Source organism: Engraulis encrasicolus, chromosome 16 (genome assembly GCF_034702125.1).
Source record: "Engraulis encrasicolus isolate BLACKSEA-1 chromosome 16, IST_EnEncr_1.0, whole genome shotgun sequence".
Taxonomy (NCBI): Eukaryota; Metazoa; Chordata; class Actinopteri; order Clupeiformes; family Engraulidae; genus Engraulis; species Engraulis encrasicolus.
Genome location: NC_085872.1, coordinates 52,511,246 through 52,536,303, shown reverse-complemented (window position 1 = coordinate 52,536,303; position 25,058 = coordinate 52,511,246). Strand labels below are relative to the sequence as shown.

General features: G+C 44.7%; 1 protein-coding gene across 3 annotated transcripts in view; it reads right to left on the bottom strand.

The window, feature by feature from the left end:
* Positions 1-4,099: 4,099 nt before the first annotated feature.
* Positions 4,100-25,058, bottom strand: part of zmp:0000000521 (spindlin-1) — a 40,987-nt gene continuing 20,028 nt past the window's right edge. For 2 of the 3 annotated variants that reach the window (XM_063219809.1, XM_063219810.1), the window contains exons 3-7: positions 17,606-17,736; positions 16,778-16,969; positions 16,056-16,292; positions 12,564-12,619; positions 4,100-10,152 (exon numbers count right to left, since the gene is read on the bottom strand). In XM_063219809.1, coding sequence (XP_063075879.1) covers positions 10,003-10,152; positions 12,564-12,619; positions 16,056-16,292; positions 16,778-16,969; positions 17,606-17,736 — 766 coding nt within the window. In that variant the 3' untranslated portion in view covers positions 4,100-10,002. The remainder of the gene's footprint in view (positions 10,153-12,563; positions 12,620-16,055; positions 16,293-16,777; positions 16,970-17,605; positions 17,737-25,058) is intronic. The other variant, XR_010038222.1, reaches the window with a different exon arrangement.

Below are 25,058 nucleotides of genomic sequence, written 5' to 3'. Positions count from 1 at the left end.
ACCTGGCACCTGTAGACACCTGAGAAGAGAGCTACCTGGCACCTGTGGACACCTGAGAAGAGAGCTACCTGTAGACACCTGAGAAGAGAGCTACCTGGCACCTGTAGACACCTGAGAAGAGAGCTACCTGGCACCTCAGAAGAGAGCTACCTGGCACTTGTGGACACCCGTGGACACCTGAGAAGAGAGCTACCTGGCACCTCAGAAGAGATCTACCTGGCACTTGTAGACACCTGAGAAGAGAGCTACCTGGCACCTCATGACACCTGAGAAGAGAGCTACCTGTAGACACCTGAGAAGAGAGCTACCTGGCACCTGTAGACACCTGAGAAGAGAGCTACCTGTAGACACCTGAGAAGAGAGCTACCTGGCACCTCAGAAGAGAGCTACCTGGCACCTGTAGACACCTGAGAAGAGAGCTACCTGGCACCTCAGAAGAGAGCTACCTGGCACCTGTAGACACCTGAGAAGAGAGCTACCTGGCACCTGTAGACACCTGAGAAGAGAGCTACCTGGCACCTGTGGACACCTGTGGACACCTGAGAAGAGAGCTACCTGGCACCTCACCTGTGGACACCTGAGAAGAGAGCTACCTGGCACCTCACCTGTAGACACCTGTGAAGAGAGCTACCTGGCACTTGTAGACACCTGTGAAGAGAGCTACCTGTAGACACCTGAGAAGAGAGCTACCTGGCGCCTGTAGACACCTGAGAAGAGAGCTACCTGGCGCCTGTAGACACCTGAGAAGAGAGCTACCTGGCACCTCACCTGTAGACACCTGAGAAGAGAGCTACCTGGCACCTGTAGACACCTGAGAAGAGAGCTACCTGGCACCTCACCTGTAGACACCTGAGAAGAGAGCTACCTGGCACCTGTAGACACCTGAGAAGAGAGCTACCTGTAGACACCTGAGAAGAGAGCTACCTGTAGACACCTGAGAAGAGAGCTACCTGGCACCTCACCTGTAGACACCTGTGAAGAGAGCTACCTGGCACTTGTAGACACCTGAGAAGAGAGCTACCTGTAGACACCTGAGAAGAGAGCTACCTGGCACCTGTGGACACCTGAGAAGAGAGCTACCTGTAGACACCTGAGAAGAGAGCTACCTGGCACCTCACCTGTAGACACCTGAGAAGAGAGCTACCTGGCGCCTGTAGACACCTGAGAAGAGAGCTACCTGGCACTTGTGGACACCTGTGAAGAGAGCTACCTGGCACCTGTAGACACCTGAGAAGAGAGCTACCTGGCGCCTGTAGACACCTGTGAAGAGAGCTACCTGTAGACACCTGTAGACACCTGAGAAGAGAGCTACCTGGCACCTGTAGACACCTGAGAAGAGAGCTACCTGTAGACACCTGAGAAGAGAGCTACCTGGCACCTGTAGACACCTGAGAAGAGAGCTACCTGGCACCTCACCTGTAGACACCTGAGAAGAGAGCTACCTGGCACTTGTGGACACCTGTGAAGAGAGCTACCTGGCACCTCACCTGTAGACACCTGAGAAGAGAGCTACCTGGCACCTGTAGACACCTCAGAAGAGAGCTACCTGGCACCTCACCTGTAGACACCTGTGAAGAGAGCTACCTGGCACCTCACCTGTAGACACCTGTGAAGAGAGCTACCTGGCACCTGTAGACACCTGTGAAGAGAGCTACCTGGCACCTGTAGACACCTGTGAAGAGAGCTACCTGGCACCTCACCTGTGGACACCTCAGAAGAGATCTACCTGTGGACACCTCAGAAGAGAGCTACCTGTGGACACCTCAGAAGAGATCTACCTGTGGACACCTCAGAAGAGAGCTACCTGTGGACACCTCAGAAGAGAGCTACCTGGCACTTGTAGACACCTGAGAAGAGAGCTACCTGGCACCTCACCTGTAGACACCTGAGAAGAGAGCTACCTGGCACCTCAGAAGAGAGCTACCTGGCGCCTCACCTATAGACACCTCAGAAGTTCTTGGAGAGCTACCTGGCACCTGTAGACACCTGAGAAGAGAGCTACCTGGCACCATGGGCCGGGCACCAAGTTGCAAGCTTAAAGGTGGGGTTGCAGGTATGACCTCACGTTGGGGGAACTCGCCCAGGATTCTAAGGTTCTACTCCTAAGAGCCTGCGGAACCCCCAACGTGATGTCGCAATGGTACATTTTCTTAAAATGGTTAACCTGCAACCCCACCTTTAATTTATATCCAATCCCATTTCAATTTTTGTGTGTGTGTGGATCTTTTCTTGTTTGGCCTTTTACGAGTTTATTGATGAGATAGGTCAGTTTGAGAGGTGGACAGGAAGTGAATGGGGAGAGAGATGGGGAGGGGTCGACAAAGGACCCAGGCCGGCAATCGAACCCGGGTCAGCCACATGGCAGACGAGTGCCCTAGTGGTTGACCACGGCAGGGCCTGAATCCCATTTCTCATTTCTACCCCTACGCTTTCCCCTAACCCCTTGTCCCTTCAAACAGAGCAGTCGTAGGGCTTGAAACGCAACCCCTACGAATTGAGACACCCCTTCAACAACCACAGAATGACACTCAAAAGCAGCATCTCTACACATTGTATTGCTTGAAATTACTCGAGTAACAACTTTAAAAAGGACAACTGTGTTGCAGGACCCTCGTAATTCCTTCAAGACTTCCATGCATTAGGTTAACGTTAGTAGCTCTTTTTTTCCCCATGTGCGTTTCATGGACAAAATTACCATTACACATTGGGACAATATGAAACTTAGTACAATATAACAGTTATCACAACGCGGTAAAGCCGTGCTTTTGTGGATGGTGCCATGCATGGCATGATTGGTCTTACCCTTCCGATTGAAATCTGCCTCAGGAAATTCTCCATTTGAAAGGCAGGGTTCCCACTCTAATTCAGATCCATGACTTTCCAGACCCAAAGAACAGAATTTCCATGACCATTTCGATAAAATAAATGATGTTAAAAAGTTTTTTTAAAGTGTGAAAACGGAAGATCATCTTCACCCCTAGAGCTGACACCGAGCCACCGCCAGACTTCAGTGGGCTCATTGCATTCTAGAATGTTGCACATTACAGCGCAAAAACTTAACTGTCTCTGGCGAAGCGTTGTAGTATAACCAGTAAGAAACAATGTAGTACACCAAACAAAAAAGTTTTTGCTTTTACACAACTGTTTACACAAAAAAATCCATGACTGTGCATGCAAAATGGTAAAATTCCATGACTTTACATGACTGGAAAAACATTTAAGAAATTACATGATATTCCAGAAATTCAATGACCCGTGGGAACCCTGGAAGGGGTAGCAAGCCCCTCTGACTTCACATGAACTGGGACACCCCAAAGGGAACGGGCAAACAAGTGGGCGCTTGGTGAAACAGAACAAATTTGTCCTAAATATAGCTAAAACAAAAAGCATTTTATTTGGCTCGACTTATTCTTTAAAAAATGACCCAGTGATTCAGCTCTCTATAAACAAAATACCTATTGAACAAGTAAAGGAAACACAACTACTGGGTGTAATTTTAGACGGTAGATTGACATGGTCAAAACAAATAGATAAAATAGTGAATAAAATGAGTTGTGCCCTGGCATTGGTTAGAAGATGTAGGAATGCTATCACACAAGAATTAATGAAAAGTGTAATAAGTGCCTTGGTTCTGAGTCAGATGGAGTATTGTAACATAATATGGTCAAATGCATGTAGAACACATCTAGCCAAACTTCAGGTAGTGCAAAACAAGGCAGCAAGACTAATTCTCCAATGCTCACAATATAAGTTACCAGCATTACACATGCTCACAATATACCAGCATTACACATATGCACTCATCTTTACACTGGCTAAAAGTTGAGGAAAAATGAATGGCCTCTTTATTGACCTAAATGTTTTTTTGTATGATCTTCAGATGTAATTTTTAATACTATGATGAACTGATTTTATTGAAGAAAAGGACCCCAGGAAGAATAGGCATTGCCACAGCTAATGGGGATCCAACAAATAAACAAATTTAACAAACAGGCAAGGAGTAGGTCTAAGGGGTGAAATGGTATCCAGCCTTAGATCCTGGCTTTGTCATCGCCATTCCAAAGCTGGCACTTTCTCCAATTTCTTCAAATTGAAAAAACAAAACAAAAAAACAATCGTGTTCTTCTGGTGATCATATATACATTTTTATTATTACATGTTCAGGACATTGTGACAATGATGGTCTGCCTCCTCTAACACACCACGTTAAAAATCACAAAATTGTTCCTCAGACACCATTTTTGTAGTCTTTTCTCCTGTTGGAACCCATTAGGACGTGGCTATCAAACTACAAAAATGGCCTCTTCAGATAGCCTTGTTTCTTTTGGGAAGTCCTTCCACACAAGGCGCCTTCAGGTCGTCGGAGAACCAACAATTGGGTTTCAATGAGAGAAAATACGACAAACGGCTACCTGAAGAGGCAATTTTTGTAGTAGTCCAATAGCCACGTCTTATAATGGATTTCAATGGGGGAACAGACTACACTCTAGGCTAAGACATTTTTGTAGTTCAATAGCCAAAATATTTAGTGTAGTCTTTTCTCCCATTGAAACCCATAATGAGACGTGGATAATGAACAACAAAAATGGCCTCTTAAGGTAGAGAACCGTGCCGGTGCCCGTTCCCGCACCTAATCTCACACTGGCCGGCATATTCACGCTGTGCGTCTGAGAAGCTCGACAACATAAACTTTATTCACAATGCTGACCAAAATTAGGCTACATGGTTTTCTCCGCACAACGTGATGACAACGTGGACGTCAGTAGGTTCATCCGGTTAGCAAATGGTCACATACGGAAATGTTTAGAGTGCGGTGTAGTTCACGGACACTGTGCTGCCTGTTGCCAAATCAAATCTTTTCATGAACATTTACAAAATAATGAACTAATATTTACTAGCATGACCAAAGTACAGTAAGCTTTGCAGCAAAACATGTCAAAATGGCAGACCTTAACGGTGGTGGTAAATATTCATGAAAAAGGTAACATTTATGAAAGGGCAGCATGAATTTTGAAAAGAAACTGACTAACAACAATTACACAGTGCACCTTTAAATTCCAATGTAACTGGTGCCGTGCTGGTTGGCCTGACAACAGAACCTGGGATCTACAGTCCAACTCCCGAACCCAGGAAGAGGAAGCCATTGTTGTAGTTCAATAGCCACATCTTATAATGGGTTTCAATGGGAGAAAAGACTACAAACTGGGCAAGGAACCAGCATTTTTTACCATGTGGACTCTGACACGCAAGCACATTTTTTTTAACACGATAACACTTTAAAAATAACTACCCCTAAAAAGGCTTCATAAACACTTCATTACAACGTATTAATGTGACGATGAGGCAACAACCGTTAACAGACGTGTGCAAAGGAACCAATCTGTGGCTGCACTGTGGAGTGGGAGGAGTCCACTTCTACTGGCTGCATTTTACCGAACACAGTATTTCTTACTCGTTTGTAAATGTTTTGTTGATAACTCCTTCATTATTTATGAAGTGTTCATAAGGCTTTTTAGGGGTAGTCATTCTAGAGGGTTACCCTTTTTTACACGTTAATTTGTCGCATTTTTGGCATTTAATTTACAAGAGCGCAAAAACAAAATAACACAAGAAAAGAAAAGGAAAACACAACAAGCTGTGCCAATACCCAAAAGCAGTTGTAGCTCTCACCTGCGGGGTTGCCAGCAGAGGCCATTTTTGTAGTTCAATAGCAGTCTTTTATAATGGGTTTCAATGACAGAAAAGACTACAATACTGACTAACAAAGTCGGCCATCTCTACCCTGTGACAATGGATTCCAGACCCTGGAGTTTCAGCATAATTTGTGATGTTTGTTGGTTTTTGAAAACATGTAAATGGTTAACAGGTATATACATACATTTGTTTCTGTTGTTTTACACACTGTGGTGGGGGGAGGCTGTGTACCATTTTTGTAGTTCAATAGCCATGTCATACAATAGGTTTCAATCGAACAAAAGACTGCAAACATTGCTACTTGAAGAGGCCATTTTTGTAGTTCAATAGCAGTGTTCTATACTCATGAACGGCCATCCGGGTACCTTGCTATTAAATTTGCGTTACGCCTCTTTATGGGTGAAAACAAACCGAATGTCTCATTGACTTACATGCTACATCGGCTAGCCTAAATGAACACAGTCCATGCTTCAGCCACGGCTGTTTGGCTCTATTATTTCAACAGCCGGCAACACAACAAGTTTTCGGCATGTTTCGCGTGAACAACGCCAGTCTGCAGGGCCGTACCTTTCGTTTATTAAACCCCAACATCACCAATTGACTTGCATGGGTTGTTTTCCCCCACAAATGGGCGTAACGCACATGGAAAACGTCACGCCGTTCATGAGTATAAACATTGGCTACCTAAAGAGGCCATTTGCTACAGGATTGGGGGTTTTGTAAGTTGTCGTTGTAGAAGTTGATCTCACAATAACCAACAATGTGATAATAGTGTAGAAATAACACTTAAATGAATTTTTAATGAATAATGATTAAATAACTTTTCACGATGCCGACGTTTGTGATGGGGGCGGGGTTTCGTGATGGTGCCACTCCCTCTCGGGTGCTGCCCTGGGCAACTACCAGGTCGGCCCGCCCCCATCGGTCCTCAATTTCCCATGATTTGAGTCTTTTCTCCCATTGAAACCCATTGTAAGTCGTGGTTATTGAACTACAAAAATGGCCTCTTCAGGTAGCCCCTAGTGCGTAGTATTTTCTCCCACTGAAACCCATTGTAAGCCGTGGCTATTGAACTACAAAAAGACCGGCGAGCGCTCAACATCAGGTCACTATGGGTTCTTTCCGTTATCCAATCTCCCTTGCTCACTTGCCTGCTTGTGACCTCATGATGACGTCACTGACGACACAAAATTAATTCAATATCTTGCAAAAGCACAATTCTAATGTAATTTTCTCATTTGCAATTGGGATGGTGAATGAAAAATAGTCCCCCAAAAGTTGTTGTGGCTAGGCTGACAGCTGGGAAACTTTGTTTTCTACACGGAGGCTGGGCCAGGAGGCGGGACGAGGCCACAAGCACAAGTGAAGGAGGCAAGGTCGCATATTGGAATGCACCCCTGGTGTCCTCACTGAGGGATAGAATCCATGCTGTCTTTCAGATCAGAACGATAGTGCAAAGCATGGGGGCCGCTAGGGGGGGGGAAATGGTACAGATTCTAAGGGCCCAAGCACTGGAAGCACTGAGAGGGGCCCTTAAGGGGGCCCAAAATTCGAATCTTTCATGGGGCCCAGCATTTTCGGGCAGCGCCCCTGGTGCAAAGCAGCATGGGATTAGGCCCCCTGGCTAGGAGTTTGGATAATGGGCTGTACCCCACGGGTCTACACTAAGAAGATGGTTCAGGAGTAAACCAGGTCAAATTATGAGGTAAATCGTCTGATAGAGACTCCAGGCTCTTCTATTAGATGATTTACCTCTTAACCTGGTTTACTTAACCTGTTCTACGGGCAGTCATGGGTGAGCGGTTAGGGTGTCAGACTTGTATCCCAAAGGTTGTCGGTTCGACTCCCGACCCGCCAGGTTGGTGGGGGGAGTAATGAACCAGCGCTCTCCCCCATCCTCCTCCATGACTGAGGTACCCAGAGCATGGTACCATCCCGTCACACTGCTCCCTTGAGGGCTTCCCCCTTGCACGGGTGAGGCATAAATACAATTTTGTTGTGTGTGCAGTGTTCACTTGAGTGCTGTGTCACAATGACAATGGGAAGTGGAGTAACTCCTGACCCAGCTGCTTAGTATAGGCCCCACGTGCATGATGTGCAGAGTTGGTGTGGTCGTCATGGGGTGCGATCCAATATGCGACCTTGTGTCCTCCACTTGTGCTTGTGGCCTCGTAGCAGGAAGTAATATGTCATGATGACATCACTGACCACAGCATTACATTTCAATATCTTGAAAAAGCTCAATTGTAAAGTCTTTTTCTCATTTGCAATTGGCATGGTGAATGAAAAACAGTCCCCCAAAAGTTGTTGTGGCTAGGCTGACAGCTGGGAAACTTTATTGTTTTCTCCACGGAGGAGGGGCCAGGAGGCGGGGCGAGGCCACAAGCACAAGTGGAGGAAGCAAGGCAGCATATTGTAACGCACTCATGGTGCGAGCGAGCAGGAGGGCACAGAAAAGAGCTCGCATGACGCTCAGCCGGTGTGTGTTGTCAGCAGTTCCTGGATATTTTTGCAGTTCAACAGCCACACTTCTAAATGGGTTTCAATGGCGGAAAAGAAGTAGAAGTTTGTCATTTGTTTGACACTGTGATGCAATGATGCAAATTCTTTTTTCTTTTTTTCCGAACTAAACTGCCAAACATTTAGGTGGCCTTGAAAGAGGTGAATTTGGAAATCCCACACCTTACATCCCAGTTCTACACCCAACAGAAGAGGTTGGTGGATGTGCCTGTGAAAACAAAATATGTACCAACATGCTTCAAGTTTCTAGACCAGGGCTCTAAAATAACTTTTTTCGTCACTTGTCAAAATGGCTAATCGATGTTAATCTTACTAGCTAAAGACACACTCACTCGAAGTGGTCTTTCATACCAGCCAAACTGAAATATCACCAGGATTTGGCCGTATGGCTGGTGCTAATTTAGAGACTTGTGGGGGAATAGAGTAGGACTGTGCAGATCAGGATGATTTCTCATTTCTAAGAGGTATCAAATACACTGACAGTGACAATGTCTTTTCAAACAACAAAACATTTTTGTTTCAATCAAACGGTTGCGACAAGATCATTCTTTCCAGATACACAACATGATGTGTATATACGTGACCACGTGTGTCTCGTTTTGATTTGAACGTTGGGACACTTCGGTAACGTTTGAGTCTTTTGTCGTTTATGACACGTCTAGACGACAAAACATGTAGGTCTTCATGTTTTCACACTGTGGTGACATCATTATTCTTTTCAGCGACATGGTGTGTGTGTGTCTGTCTGCGTATTGAACTTTGGAATACTTTCACAATGCATCTTGGGAACTGTAGTTTTAACCTCCATAGGCATCCATGTGTTTTGAGTTGTATAGGACTACCCATCCATTGCCTAATAGCTATCCTCAATGCATCTTGGGAACTGTAGTTTTAACCTCCATAGGCATCACAAACTCTTTTTCTTGTTTCTTTGTCCTTGCTGACTGGTCTTGATGAAAGTCTTTCATGTTTCAGACTGTTGTGACGACGTGATTGGTTTGTTTCAGGTACAACATGATGCGAGTCTCTCTATGTTGAAGTTAGGGGACACTTGACGAAGGGACTTTGCTGTTGATGAAAGTTTGTGAAAGGGACGACTGATGTCTCCATGTGTTTGAGTTACAGCCACTTCAGTCCGTTTTTGTAGTTCAATAGCCACGTCTTTATAATGGCTTTCAATGGGAGGAAAGACTACACACTGGGCTGCTTGAAGAGGCCGATGTTGTAGTTCAATCATTCTGCCTTATAATGAGTTTCAATGGGATTAAAGACTACGAGTGGACATTCTCTTGAGTCTGATTTGGGTTTTTTTTGTCTTTTCAGGTGATTTCAACATCTTTTTAGGGGAGATTTGGTGACCAGGCCTATTATGCTTTGCAAGGTTGTGATTGGTGACGACTAATCCTCAGTGGTTAATCTCAGATTGCACAAGTTGTCGTTTCTTTGTTGCTGATGATGAGTCTTGATAAGTCTTTTCTGGTGTGTGGAGGTCGTAGGCTTTGATAGATAAATGCTGATGAGCCATTTTTGTAGTTCAACTGTCACTTCTTATAACGGGTTTGAATGGGAGAAAAGACTACAAGTGCCTAACTGAAGAGGCTGTGGGGCGAGCGGACAAGCCATTTTGGGTCATTTGCGTAATTCAATATCCACGTCTTAAAATGGGTTTCGATGGGAGAAAAGACTGCAAAGTGGCTGACTGAAGAGGCTTTTTTCTGTAGTCCCAATAGCCACGTCTTATAATGGGTTTCAATGGGACAAAAGACTACAAATGGCCGCTGGTGGTCTTCAGGTGGTCTTGACCAGGTCGTAGACGTGAATGTGGAAGTCGTCGTCGTACTTGATGTAGTAGACGGAGGGTTTGGCGGGAACTTGGTAGATGACCAGGCCGGTCCTCTTCACGCCTTTGTCCGTCACGTACTCTACTTGCTTCCCGACCTGCGGAGACAACACAAACAGGTGGGGGCTTTAGATCACAGGGCTGTGGGGACAACACAAACAGGTGGGGGCTTTAGATCACACAAACAGGTGGGGGCTTTAGATCACAGGGTGGCGGGTTCGAATCCCGACCTGTGGGGACAACACAAACAGGTGGCCTTTAGATCACAGGGCTGGAGACAACACAAACAGGTGGGGGCTTCAGATCACAGGGCTGTGGGGACAACACAAACAGGTGGGCTTTAGATCACAGGGCTGGGGACAAAAACAAACAGGTGGGCTTTAGATCACAGGGCTGCTTCCCGACCTGTGGGGACAACAACAAACAGGTGGGCTTTAGATCACAGGGCTGCTTCCCGACCTGTGGGGACAACAACAAACAGGTGGGCTTTAGATCACAGGGCTGCTTCCCGACCTGTGGGGACAACAACAAACAGGTGGGCTTTAGATCACAGGGCTGCTTCCCGACCTGTGGGGACAACAACAAACAGGTGGGCTTTAGATCACAGGGCTGCTTCCCGACCTGTGGGGACAACAACAAACAGGTGGGCTTTAGATCACCGGGCTGCGGGTTCGAATCCCACTATTGCACACTACCCATCTCACTCCACGGCTGAGGTGGCCCTTGAGCAAGCAAGGTTCCCACTCTAATTCAGATATAAAATTCCATGACTGTGCTTGCAAAATGGTAAAATTCCATGACTTTCCATGACTGGAAAAACTTTTATGAAATTCCATGATATTCCAGAAATTCCATGACCCGTGGGAACCCTGAGCAAGGTGCCTTACTCCAAATAAATAATTAACACCTAATGTAACAGTGTCATAAAACAAGGCAAGGCAAGGCAAGGCAAGTTTAGTTGTATAGCGCATTTCATACACATGTGCAACTCAATGTGCTTCACAAAACTAACAAATGCAAAAAGAAAGGAAACAGGGAAGAAAGAAGGAAACCTTACTAGAAATGAAGGCATGTATTAGCTTCTCCAGATCATGTTTAGACATAAGGCCCCTAAATTTAGAGACGTTTTTTATGTGATAAAATGCAGACTTAGCAATAGCTTTCATGTGACTGTTGAAGTTTAGGTCACTGTCAATGAGGACCCCAAGATTTTTAACTGTATCCCTTGCTTTCAGTGCTTTCAGTCAAGCTTGGGTCATTCACATTGTGTCAAAGTCATAAACATGTGATGACTGTTGTCATTCAGTGACACTTGGTTATGGTAAAGGCAGCCCAACAACAGCCACATGAATTACAGTTTTTTTCAATTGCTAACAAGTTTTTGTCCAATCCTCAGCGACATTTGCAAAACCCTTAATACAGTGAGCACACCAAGGGCTTTCCATTGCCATACAGTTGACACATTACATGCCTTTTTCACACACTTAGCAGTCAATGAATGCATTTCTTTGTGTATATTTAACAGTGTATGCTTTTGAGAAGAAAATGATCAGTTTGTCCAATTGTGCTTGGTAGGTGGTAGTCCGTGTTAAGAGCTTAGAAAAAGTATCGAAAGTATGGGTAAGAGCTTGTTAGCAATTGAAAAAAAACTGTAAAGTCATTTCCTCAAGTGACCTCCCTTTTCCAGTGTCATGGAACTATTCGCCAACGTCAAGTAAAGATGGAGTTGTACGTGACTGCTAGGGCTGCACAATTAATCGAAAATAATCGAGAATCGTGATAAAAATGTGCAATCAAAGTCGTGATTTCAATCGTGATTTAAACGTGGCAATAGTGACCTACCTTTGAGAGCGTCCTTAAAGTGATACTGTCCCATTTTTGGAAATAAGCTTATTTCACACCTCCCCTTGAGTTAAATAATAGGCTTTTACCATTCTCCTGTACTTCCAACCGTTTTCTAGTTATGACAGTGCAAATTTTACCTCCAAGCTAACAGTTAACATTGAGTCCTATGAGACCAGTTAGCCGCGAGCTGGTCTCATAGGACTCAATGTTAACTGCTAGCATGGAGGTAAAATTTGCACTGCCATACCCAGAGAACAGTTGAAAGTACAGGAGAACGGTAAAACCCTATTATTTTACTCAAGGGAAGGTGTAAAATGAGCTTATTTCCAAAAATGGGACAGTATCACTTTAAAGCCAGAGCATACTGACAGGCTGGTGTTTCTGGCCAGAAATCTGTCCACCTAAGTTTCATGCTATTGCCTTTACATAATTATTACAATTCATTTTATTTTGCTCATCCCGTATAGAATTCATTCTTGGTTATGTTTCACCTTGTTATAATTTTCAAAAAAATTATTAATCGTGATTAATAATCGGGATTGCGATTTTGACCAAAATCATCGTGATTACGATTTTTTCCATAATCTTGCAGCCCTAGTAAATGCTACTGGAAGTGGAGTAAAGATGGAGTTGTTGTTGTTGTGGTTTGTGTTGTTTTGCTCACCAGGCTCTCGGTCTCCTCCCCCGGCTTCCTGTCAGCAGGTAACAGGTGCTTATTCTCTACAGTACGGAGGGAGAGGGAGGGGGGGGGAGAGGAGAGGGGGAGGGGGGGGGGGGGGGGAGGAAGGGGGGGGGGGGGGGGGTAGGAGAGAGAGAGAGAGAGAGAGAGAGAGAGAGAGATGATTACAATTATCGTTGTATACAGTGAGTGAGAAATCACCACCATTTTACAAAAATTGCAATTGTCATCGTGAACAAAGAAAGAGAAAAGTTTATCTCCCTTATTGTTGGTGTGTCTCTGAAGTAATCAAGCAAGTAGGAAAAGATTGCATTCAGTTTATTCTTTATCCTTTTTCTATTCTTTTTATTCAGCTTGCTTGCCGATGGTCATTTTGGGCTATTTGAATAGCCACGTCTTACAATGAGTTTCAATGGGAGAAAAGACTACAAATGCTGGCGGCCATTTTGAGCCATATGTACGTAGTTCCATAGCCACACCTTGTAATGGGTTTCAATGGGAGAAAAGACTACAGTAACAACTTTTAAGCGCTGTGTACATCAAGCGCTACCAACGCGACTGGGTAGCTGGGGTGGTTGAAGAAGTTTCGCCATGAATTCGTTTTATTCGCTCTGGACGCTGCACTGACACGTTTGATTCAGCTAATCACATAACGGCTCTGTCTTGACAGCCTGGGACATTCCTCAATATGAACGTTCCGATTGGTTTTCGCCGAACAGCGTCATAGCGAATTCGCTTAAGATTAGCTTGAGTTTAATCGTCAAAATTCGCCCTGGTTGCTCAAGAAGCTTCGCCCCTGGCGAATTCGCTCCGGTAGCACTGGTCGCGCACCCTCCATAGAGAATGAGTGACTTCCGTCGCTTCATTCGCGTTGGTCGCTCCCGATGTACACGGGGCATTAGCCCACCCACTGACCTGCTTCAATGAGTTTCAATGGGAGAAAAGACTACAAATGCTGGCGGCCATTTTGAGCCATATGTACGTACCAGGCACGTGCACTCCAATACGGCAGGGGAGGCTGTGCCTCACCTGTCTCTTCTAGACTTCATGAGAATGATGAGATGCAGTAAATGTGAATAATAGTAACAATAATAACTACTGTTTTCGAGCATATTTACCATAACTACCATTTGTGCAGTATTTAAACAGTTTCAATCATTTTCAATCATTTTTGTGGCCAAAACCGCACTATTTTCCCACCTCCTGCTCCGAATACACTGAATTTGGGGCAACTCCCGAGTTGGCCTCACCGCAGATTGCGCAATCCCTCAGTAACAAGCTTCAGCGCATGCGCCATTTTGCTCGTTCTGTGTATGCAATTCGTAATATTGTATTAAATGTTTTTATACACTTAACAGAAATATGTATGGTGTGCCCACATTTTCCTGATATTTGTTTTCACTATTTTCTACGTGTGATTATCATTTCTTTACTCTGAGCGCTTTGGCATAACCCCATTGAAAAATAGAGTAGTGCGGCGAGCAACACATTGGCCTCACCCTCATTCTGCCGTTGAGTCTAGCCAGAGAGAGTTTAGATTGGTCTAGCTTTGTCAGTGACGTCATAGCGCCACTATATGAAGTTCAATACAGTCAGTATTAGTGTTGGCTAGCTTGTTCACGTTGACTGCTTCCATCGAAGTGGATTTCATAACGAAACTAAGATCATTCTCAAAGTTGGATTTCCAAGGGAAACAAGACGTGATAAAGAATGGACGACCGACACCAGAGCTGAGGAAATTGTTTCAGGAGATTGGACAGAATATTATTTGATTATTTCACAGTGAGTGGTACAACCGAAAAGACTGGCTATCTGGAGTGGGGGGCAACAAGCAAAACAACGTTAGTTAGCAGTTTGCTAGCTGGGTTGGATATGTCAAACCGTGAGAATATTATTGCGAGAAGCCCTGTAATCAAGACAGCATTTCAAGGTAAGGAAATTTGATTATTACATTTGCCCGCCGTGGCGTTGACTTGGGTCTAAGTTTTATTTGATTTTGTCAAGATGAAGGAAGAGTTGTTTGAAAAATAGTTCGGTTGCATTGGTTTTACAGTAGCTATGTTTCACATATGCATTTCAGGCGTAATCTTAACCTGCAACTAGTGAGAATGTTTTGAATGACATAGCAATGGCTACATGTCTCAAAGAATAATTCATCACGAGTGATGTTGGCAACAGAACGAACTAGGNGTTGTGGGTTCCTGGATTTTGGTTTGGTTTGCAGCTGTGTGTTCACTTTGCCAGTCCCAGTATGCCCAAGTGATAACGTTGCTTGCTATCCTAACGAGGCAGTTTAAAATGATAATAATCAAACGCTGTATAATACACGCTTTGAGGTTCGGCTCGTCTGACATTCTTTGAAATGTCCATCCTCGAGATGAACGACTGTGGAATATTTCAGCGTCATTGTCTATTGTTTAGCCTATAGTATTTAGGTTGAGTTTGGGTCCGCAGTGGTATGATCATTGATGTGGATGAGTGTGATAGTTGACGGTTCTCAGGAGGAGTGTCCTCAAATGACGCACCATGTCGTGCCTATTTTCTGTCTACTCTAGTCTTTTCTACCGGAGGTGGTAGCTGTCCATGATCACGGCCACGTCTGGCTTCATTATCTATTTCACAGGCTACCAGAAGGATCATCCCGGTGGGGTGATATTCTGTTGTTGAATGCATAATGTGAATTGTTGCTGTGTAAGCGGTAGCCTATTACAACGCAAGCATCGGATCTGTAGGCCTATTTTCGAGTGGTGGAGTGAAAGGAACGCTGATAAGCAGACCTCAAAATTCACCATAAGAGCATTTTTGTCCAAAATGCTCATGTGGCTTGGGGTTATCAGCGTCCCCTCTTTCAAAGACCAGAAAACACTGAGAATGGCCTTGTATCTTGACGGCCTATAAAAATACAGTATAATCCTGGACACATATCGCGTCTGATCTGAATGTGGTGTCCACCTTTCTAACAGACATATTGGTGTAGGGAGGAGGAGTAGGCCTAGCAGGCCTAGTAGCGCAGCCTGTGCAGTAGGTAGCCTAGGTAGAACTAAACGTGACTCTGCCGCCAGTTATATGGTGAACTTGACTCAAACTTGTTAAATGGCACTGTCCCACCGTTGTTTACCCACGCCCCCTGCGCCAACGCCGAGTCTGGACCACTGAATCCTGTGTGTGTGTGTGTGTGTGTGTGTGTGTGTGTGTGTGTGTGTGTGTGTGTGTGTGTGTGTGTGTGTGTGTGTGTGAGTGAGTGAGAGAGAGATATCTCTAATGGCATTTTCTCTAAATGCAGTATGTTTTAATATGTAGGCCTACCTTATGTTCAGAAAGCGACATATGAAACTTATAGGTATTTGGCAAATATTGATAAGTCACTGCCTCACCAGCCATAAAGCTGACCGCACGTTACTGGTACGTACGGTAGTTCCATAGCCACACCTTGTAATGGGTTTCAATGGGAGAAAAGACTACAGTAACAACACCCACCTGCTTCAGGGAGGATGCGCAGGTCTCCCTCCTTGTAGTCGTCCCACAGCTGGTACATGTAGAGGACGGGGTCCTTCTCGTACGTGATGTAGTACCAGTTGGTCATGACGGGGGCGCGCGACAGCACCATGCCGCGCCACTCGTGCTTGTCGCCGTCTTCCTTCTCAAACGTGTGCTCCACCGCCTTGCCCACCAGCTCCACCTCCGCATCGTGCGGGATCTTGATCTTGTTGTTTACTGTGAAGACAGGAAGAAAAGAAAAGAAAAGACAAAAGAGAAGATCAGAGTCCGCCTACGTCACCTTGAGTCAATCAGCTGATTGATTAGTGTGTTTGAGACTCTCGTGTGCTACACTGCTTGATTCACCTTGTGCCCTGATGAAGGCCCTCTAGCGGGCCGAAACATGTTGGCAGCGGCAGTATTCTTAATTATTTAAGTTCAAACATGAACTAGCCTCTACAATAAAGCGGTTTTATCTAAGAAGAGTGCCTTGGCGTCCTGCCTTTTTTTTTTTTTACAAGTTAAGATTTGTTTGAGTTTCCAAACTCGTTTCTCGAATTGCCATTCTTAAAACTTGTCTTGCTTACCAATTTTCTTCACTAAGAACTTGCAAGATTGGAGACGCAAAGGTAAACTATGACGCATGGTTAACCAAGACTTTCTCAACAAAAACAGCCCCCACAAAAACACAAAAAAACACAAACAAAGGAAGTCTTGCTCACCAACTTTCTCGTTCAGAACTTGAAGGTTGGAGACGCGTTCGTCCTTAAATAGTTCGATGCCGTAGACGCAGTCGAAGCCGTCGTATTTCACCATGAAGAGCGAGGCGTTGACGCTGGTGAGTCGCTCCAGCACCGTCCCCCGCCACTTGGTCAGCGCGCCCTTCTCACGCCAGGTGTGCTGAATGCGCTTGCCTGCAGGCAAAAAGAACATTAAGTGCATTCGATTAGTCATCAACACATGCATGCGCATTTAGACAGCAATGCACTCTGGATGAAAATGCTGCATGACGGTTAGATTTCCTGTCAAACTTCAACATTTCGGTGATGTTGCGTCGACGAGGTGACATGTCACATGGTGTCAAATTATCGCGGGATGAATGTGACTGCAGTCAGATCTTGCTTATCCCCTTCAATGCTCGTCTGCGGACTGCCTCCGAGGTCACGTGCCCATTAACTGGTTGGTCAACAACTCACTCGTGTGTGTATGAGTCTTGTCTCACACCCCTACACAAGTTTGCGCAGGTCCCCACTTCAGCTCCTCCTCACTGCCTGTCCCCCCCACTCCTCACACGTGGCGTGTTAGTAGAGCAAACTGGTGCGAGCTCATCGTCTCGTTCATATTTGTGGCCGACTTTAAATGCGCTGTTTTAATAAAACACCCAGATCGTGACAACAAGTTCTCGCTCCATCGATCGACAAAAATCTAAGTTGTATGAGCCTACTGCTGTTGGCTATCAGGTAGCCATGTGTGTAGTCTTTTCTCCCATTGGAAGCCATTACAAGCCATGGCTATTGAACTACAAAAATGGCCTACAAACGTCTACTTGCCTAGCAGGGCGTTCCAGGAGTTGGGGTCGGCGAGGTCGAGCGAGGCGGTGGAGGGGGAGGGGGAGGTGGGGGAAGGGAGGAGGTGACTGGAACCCGAAGTGGAGTCACTCAACTCGTCACTGCTACGTTTCCTGAGGACAAAAACACAACAGCAAACAACTGGCTTCAATAGTTATTACCAACATGTGCATAGAGGAAGTTAAAACAACATCTGTGAAGCTTACCACAGAAGATACACAGAAGAAAAAAATAAAAAAAATAAAAAATCTGCGTAGCATGTCTTATGTTCATCTTGTAAGTGTCTGCATTGGTCTATGCTTCTTGTTATGTCCTTGTTGTGTTGTGTCTTTTATGCTTTGCTGTCTGTGGATATGTTGTCTTTGTGACTTGTTTGTTTCTGTCTGTACTGTGAGTCCCAGACATGTGGACTCGAGTCCAGTGACTTGGACTCGAGTCTGACTCGAGTCAGCGGTGTGAAGACTTGCGACTTGAAATTTCAAGATCAGAAAGGACTTGCGACTCGACTCGACTTGCACGCCTTTGACTCGGCACTCGACTTGGACTTGACAGTTGTAATTTTCAATGACTTGGCGTGACTTGCCATGTTGGGTCTAAAAAAAACTCCACGTCCAACCCTTGTTTTCAGAATGCAACAGCCCGCCCACATTCTTTGTTTGAATCACGTCATTGTCCTAAGCGGTGCTATGCCATTGCGGTGTCGTGCCGAAAAGTGAGTGCCTGCCAGAACACGAGTGCCCTCATTGAAACCAATGACATTTTTTGAGAGAAAATTATACACATTTTTGCAGAATGAATTACATAATTTATGAACTAAAATATGCTTATGAAACATTACTCGTCCTCCACTTAATATGAGCTATTTGAATGAAACTGTAACATTTGTTATGACAATTCTTCGATTCTTTTATGGAAATAATACTGAAATTGTAACCAGTTCTTTGTAATACTTCCAGAAGGAATGTAGATTCTTTATTGATAGGCTTTCCATCTTAAATTGTGTCGGATTTATCTGCAAAAATGGGTAACAAATGTCTGAAAAATTGGTCATTGGTTTCCATTGGTTTCAATGAGGGCACTCGTATTCTGGCAGGCACTCACTTTTCGGCACGACAGCGGCAAGATGCGGCCGGACGCGGCTGGCCTGGACGCGGCGACCAGCAGCAACAGTGAAACACCATTTGCGAGTCTCCAGAACAAACATCGCCTACATTTTAAACCATCGCGGAAGTTAATTTATCTCCCTCTCAGCCCCAACTCATTTTGCATTCTTAATAGGGTAGGCTATGGAAGTTTGCACTGTGATCAACAAATATTTTCTATCAATGTTGTAGGAAGTGTGTGTGGTGGGGCGCTGTGATGTGCAACAGGCGTCTGTAGGCTACACACGTGAAGCTCTCGCTCTCTCGCCCCTCGCTTACGACAGAAATTCAGTGAGAACCAAGCTGTCTAAATATTTTAGCTAAATGGTGATGGACATTGATTGTTGAACATTAGGCTATTTAAGCAGTTGAAATAAAAAAGCACACACTGCTGACATAACCGAACCACAAGACTTAATCTAGGCCTATTATAAAAGAGTATGCCTATCCGTTTTGCTTTCCCTGTCCTTTATGAATGCGCTTGCCTTCAGCCCCCGAAGGCTGTTACAGTATGTTCCGCTCCCACACACTATGCTTGCGAGTCAGTCACTTCAAAGTGAAGTGCAGCCTTGTGAATAATTTCCACCATCGCGGACAAAACCACGTTATGATGGATATGTGGCGAGGTAAACGTTACGAATATGGCCTGCTTTTAAGTTTCCCCAGGATGTGTCCGTAGGCTATAGCTTGATATCCCAGGGCTATTTCACGACCACAACTCCACGCGCTGCAAATGCATAAGCTCGCGCTTCTCAGTCTAGAAAGAGTAACCTCTCTGTAACATTCTTTGCATTGACCAGCCACCATCGGTTGAGTATTAGAATCAATACAAAAAGACACGTTTATAAATGTCTTAGTCTTCCAGCATGCAATCGAAAATAGGCGAGCAGAGAACACTTGGTCTTGCATCCATCAAAAGAGCTCCACCGGTTGCCTACTTTAGATGCTGGGCGAATGGTTCCAAAGATAAATAATTTAGCCTATAGCCTATTCATGACAGCAAAGAGACAAGACAAACGACCAAAATTGTCAAATAATTGGTCAAGGCGCGAGATGAGGAATACTTCATTGCTATTGGAAAAACTGGACGTAAGCAACACTGCTTCCCGCGAAGCTTGCGCTTGAGGGCTATAAACAAGCTACGCGCCCCGAACCTCACTGCTTGTTGTTCGATGACTTGAATCGAAACATTGCTAATAGTAGAGCGGCTACAAGGCCAATTTGGCTTGAATCGTGCAAATTATGATACAAGCATGAAACTTGGCAGGTATGTGCTTAAGACCAATACAATCAAATCTACCTGATTGGCCACTTGAAATGGCGGCCATTTTCCAAGATGGCGGCCAAAAAAGACCCCAGAAATGGATTTATTGCATAGAATTGACCTAGAAAATTATGATACAAGCATGAAATTCAACATGTATGTGCTCAAGACCAATATGATCAAATCTACCTGATTGGCCACTTGAAATGGCGGCCATTTTCCAAGATGGCTGCCAAAAAGACACCAGAAATTGATTTATTGCATAGAATTGACCTAGAAAATGATGATACAAGCATGAAATTCAACATGTATGTGCTTAAGACCAGTGCAATCAAATTTACCCAATTACTCACTTGAAATGGCGGCCATTTTCTAAGATGGCTGCCAAAAAAACTAAAAGACCCTAGAAAATAATTTATTGCACAGAATTGTCCAAGCAATTTATGATGAAACTCGGTTTGTATGCGATTAAGACCAATAGACCTACAATCAAGTCTACTTTATTTGCTACTTAAAATGCTGGCCATTTTCCAAGATGGCAGCCAAAAAGACCCTAGAAATTTGCAAATGTCATATGTGCATATTGCAAATTTGGTGGAAATAATTGTTCACTCTCCTTAAATATGTTTGCATGGATGATGAACTGATACAGATATTAAACATATTCTGCAATGACACATAAGCCACTCACAGTATGACACACAAATAGCATGGTGATGACATGCTAATGCCAGTTCTTAATTTAATATCGATGGAGGCAGTGCCCCCCCCCCCCACACCCCGAAGGTTATGAGATGCTAATAATACGATGACACTGCGGTAATAATATGTCAATAACGGCAATTCGTGGTTCTCTCGATATTGCTGTTAAACAAAAGGTACACCAAAAACAAACATTGTCATGAATTTACAGGACATTAACATGTTTGATTTAGCTATCACATAATGGCTTTGGCTTGTCAGCCTGGAACATTCAAAGATAAGAGCCTCCTCCCAGAGGCTGTGGAACATTCTGTGGAACGCAACTTCTCTAGTCAGTTGCGCCCTCTACCCGAGGGTGAGAAGGCTGATCGTGTCAAGACCACCTGGATCCTCGCCTCTCCTAATAGGACGCATTACACGTGTCTCCCTTGGGTCGGTCACCCCTTACTGTGTGTGTCTCATTCGCTCAGCAGGAGCGCGAGTGTCAATTGTGCTGCCTGGAGTGCTGTCCCTGGGTAGGGCGACCGTGGTTAGCTAGACCATACTTCTCCAATGAAGTATCTCAGGCCCCTGCTCGACCAGGATGCATGATCGAGGGGAAGTGTATCTTTGATGTCCCCCTTGGATTTCAGGAACCATAGTGTGTGCCCTCAAACGGGTATCTATCGGGGCTGGCTTGGCCAGCTTGCTGTGGTGGTGGTTGCTACTAGGTTCTCCGTCCGCAACGTGGACCTACGGCCCTGATAGAGAATGGTCTTTTCTGCCAGCACGGTTGCACCTGCAGATGTTGTGTACTGAACATTCTGGAAATTCCCCCTTGTGCCAAGGCCTGGTTTGCTATTGGGGAATACCACTTGATATTGGGGGCCTCGCTACACCTCTGTGGGCTCCACCTGCACATCGGTTACACCCAGACGTGTGGTTTCCGTGCCCTGGGTTCCCTCCACTGCGTGCTCTCCGTGGTATTGGATGTCCGGACGCTGCCTTTGTGCGCCTGGTGCCTAGCCTCTCTTCTTCGGGTTCGGAACTAAGACCCTGGGCCCTTGGGCGGCTGTTGCGTCTCGAGCTGCGCGTTGGGTGAGCATGATGCTTATCACTGCTGATGGACGCTGCCTCTTTGCCTTCAACAGCTCTGGGCATCGGCAGGAGAATGGTCTGTGCCCCGGCCAAGCTTTTGTTTGCGCATTCTAGGTAAAGGCAACTCAAACGGGAGTTTTTCAATACCCATAGTGGGATGTCGAGTGTTTTGACAGAAAGAGAACTATAGATTACCGAGGGTAACTCTGGTTCTCTGAGGGAGATGAACGAGACATCTCACTAGATTGCTACACTCACCCACAAGCTCAAAGGTTAGTTGCCTCAGATTGAAGCTCAGAGCCCAGCGCACCTCGGATTTGTCCCCGAGGGGGGGGGGGGGATCCCCAGCTGTGCAGCTCATTGGCATGACGGCAAGATTGAAATCAAGTTTTGGCAAATGGTCGCGGGCGTTACCCATAGTGAGATGTCTGGTTCATATGCCTCAGAGAGCCGGGGTTACCCTTGGTAGCCTATAGTTATGTGCCTTTTTGCTTGATTGTATTTCCTTCTATGATGAAATCATTGGAAATTCAAACAGTGAATGTTAACATTGATTTGGGCCACATCTGCTAGATTAATTGCAATTAATGAAGTTCTAGTGTCTTCTTTAATGGCCATCTTTAAAATGCAAATGAGTGGATTTGATTATAGGCCTATTGCTCTTAAGCACAAACACACAAAATTACATACTTGTATCATCATTTTTTTGCTCACCTTTGGGCTAAATTCAGCCTTTTTGTGGCCATATTATAAAATGGCTTCCATTTCAAGTGGCGAGTCAGGAAGATTTGATTGTATTGTTTTTTTTGCACATTCATGCCAAAATTGATGCTTGTATAATAACTTGCTTGATCAATCCTGTGCAACAAATCCATTTCTATGGTATTTTTTGGCGGCCATCTTGGAAAATCGCCGTCATTTAAACTGGAAAATTACTTGGAATGTATTGTGTTGGTCTTAAGCACATAACTGCCAAATTTCTTGGTTGTGCTTGTATCATAATTTCCTTTCTCAATTCTGTGCAACAAATCCATTTTTAGATTCTTTCATGGTGGCCATTTTGGAAAATTGCCACCATTGCAAATGGCAAATCAGATAGATGAAAGATGAATCACCGCACACTGGTATCTTTGCTTGTAGTTTATTTGGTGAACAACGCGTTTCGCTACTGCTTCATCAGGTTCACTCTGACATTACGCATGTCACCCAAAGGTGATAAGGGTGATTACCTGGTCACATGACCTCACCCACATTCAACCACTCCACCCATTTAAGTGCTAGACACACATTGGGATTAGCACTTTTGCACTTTGTTATCATGTGTTTTTATTTACTAATGGCCCGAACCTGCATCTGAGGAGTGATATGCATTGTATGAACTCTATGTGGATATGATTATAGATACACATATCAGGGATGTGAGCATATTTATCTGGTAAAATGCATGATAATTGTATAGTAATTTAAATGGTAGGATGTGATAATATACATACCTAAACCAGTATTGGGTGTTGTCTAGCACTTAAATGGGTGGAGTGGTTGAATGTGGGTGAGGTCATGTGACCAGGTAATCACCCTTATCACCTTTGGGTGACATGCGTAATGTCAGAGTGAACCTGATGAAGCAGTAGCGAAACGCGTTGTTCACCAAATAAACTACAAGCAAAGATACCAGTGTGCGGTGATTCATCTTTCATTTACTTGGATTACTCTTACTGCACATCACCAGCACCTGGACAAGTGGTTGTGCACAGGGACGTGACTTTGAGTACTACATTGGAAACTTCGCAGTGAGTTTTGTTACCTGTCGCACGCCAACAAGATGACTAATGAGCACCTGAACCAAACGGTGTGCTTCTCCTTCGATGACGCTGAAGCGCAAAGTATAATCTCACAACAATCGTTGTTTGGAGAACATCAGAGAGACAATGCACATTTCTATCATGAAGATCAGAAAAGCCAACTGATTTATTTAGAGGAGAAGAACATTCGCCTAAAATGGCATGGCATTGCGCTTTCCGAATATTGGCGTAAAAAGCAAATACCGAGGGGGTTACGCATATACAAAAAGCCAGCACTCGGCAAGGGTGACACCGAGTTTATGAATAAGTGGGAAAGAATCCTTAACAAATGCTCATTAGACTTGACTTTGCTGATCATAGAACAAACTAAGAAAGACGCAGAAAAAGTGATGACGGAGATACAAGAATTAAAAACCGAAATCAACACATAAAAGAGGGATTGGCTAAATTTGAAGATGAGCTGAAAGCGTTCAAAATAGAGAAATATGAAAGAGATGCCGAGGACTACAGAAGAGGATCGGTGTACAAATGGGATAAGCGCAGACAACAGAAACCGCAGACGAGAGGCCAGCGCAGTGGACAGCGCGGTGGACAGCGCGGGGGACATCGCAGAGGAGAACAGAGACAGAAAGAGCGACACCTGCTCCTGACCAGCGAGGCAGAGACAAGCGACCAAGGCAGTAGCAGTGCATCTTCTTCCACCGATGGGCCTTTTTTAGGACAGAGAGGAGGCCACACATACAGAAAAGGACGAGGAGGGGCAAAAGGCAGAAGTCGGGATCCAAATCGGTTCACGAGGAGCCTGAACCGGACCTGAACACGGTTATAAACATCTCGGACTACCCTTTGACAACCCCGCAGGTAAAGGCACTGAGCCGCGGACTGTCTTTCGTCCCTACAAATAAAGTAAATGCATTTAAATTGAAGGTGGATTCATACAAGTTTTTCAGACAGTTACACTTAAAACACTTTTTCCATGCCAAAGCAATGGGAGAATCCACCGGTAGTGTTGACCCATATGTCTTTGATAAGTTTAAGAAAAAGTCCACTTTCATGCCTCCTGGCGCCCCCAATGCCACTTTGGCCACCTTTGCCAAACTAGTTGAAAAAGACATTGACAAAACCATTTCTGTTGCAAATAAAAAGACCAAATACAACATTACTGTACCTGAAAGAAAGGCCTTAAATGAGCTAAAGGAAAATACTGACATCATTCTGAAATCTGCTGACAAAGGTGGCGGAATCGTTTTACAAAATACAAAGGATTATGTGGCTGAAGCTATGAGACAGTTAACTGATCCTAACTTCTATGAACAGCTGGGACAGAATCCTGTGGACACATATATGAATGAGCGTGACACCATACTAAATAATGCATTGGAAAACAACTGGCTCACTAAGAGTCAGTTTGACTTTCTAAAGAGTGAACATCCTGTGACACCTGTCTT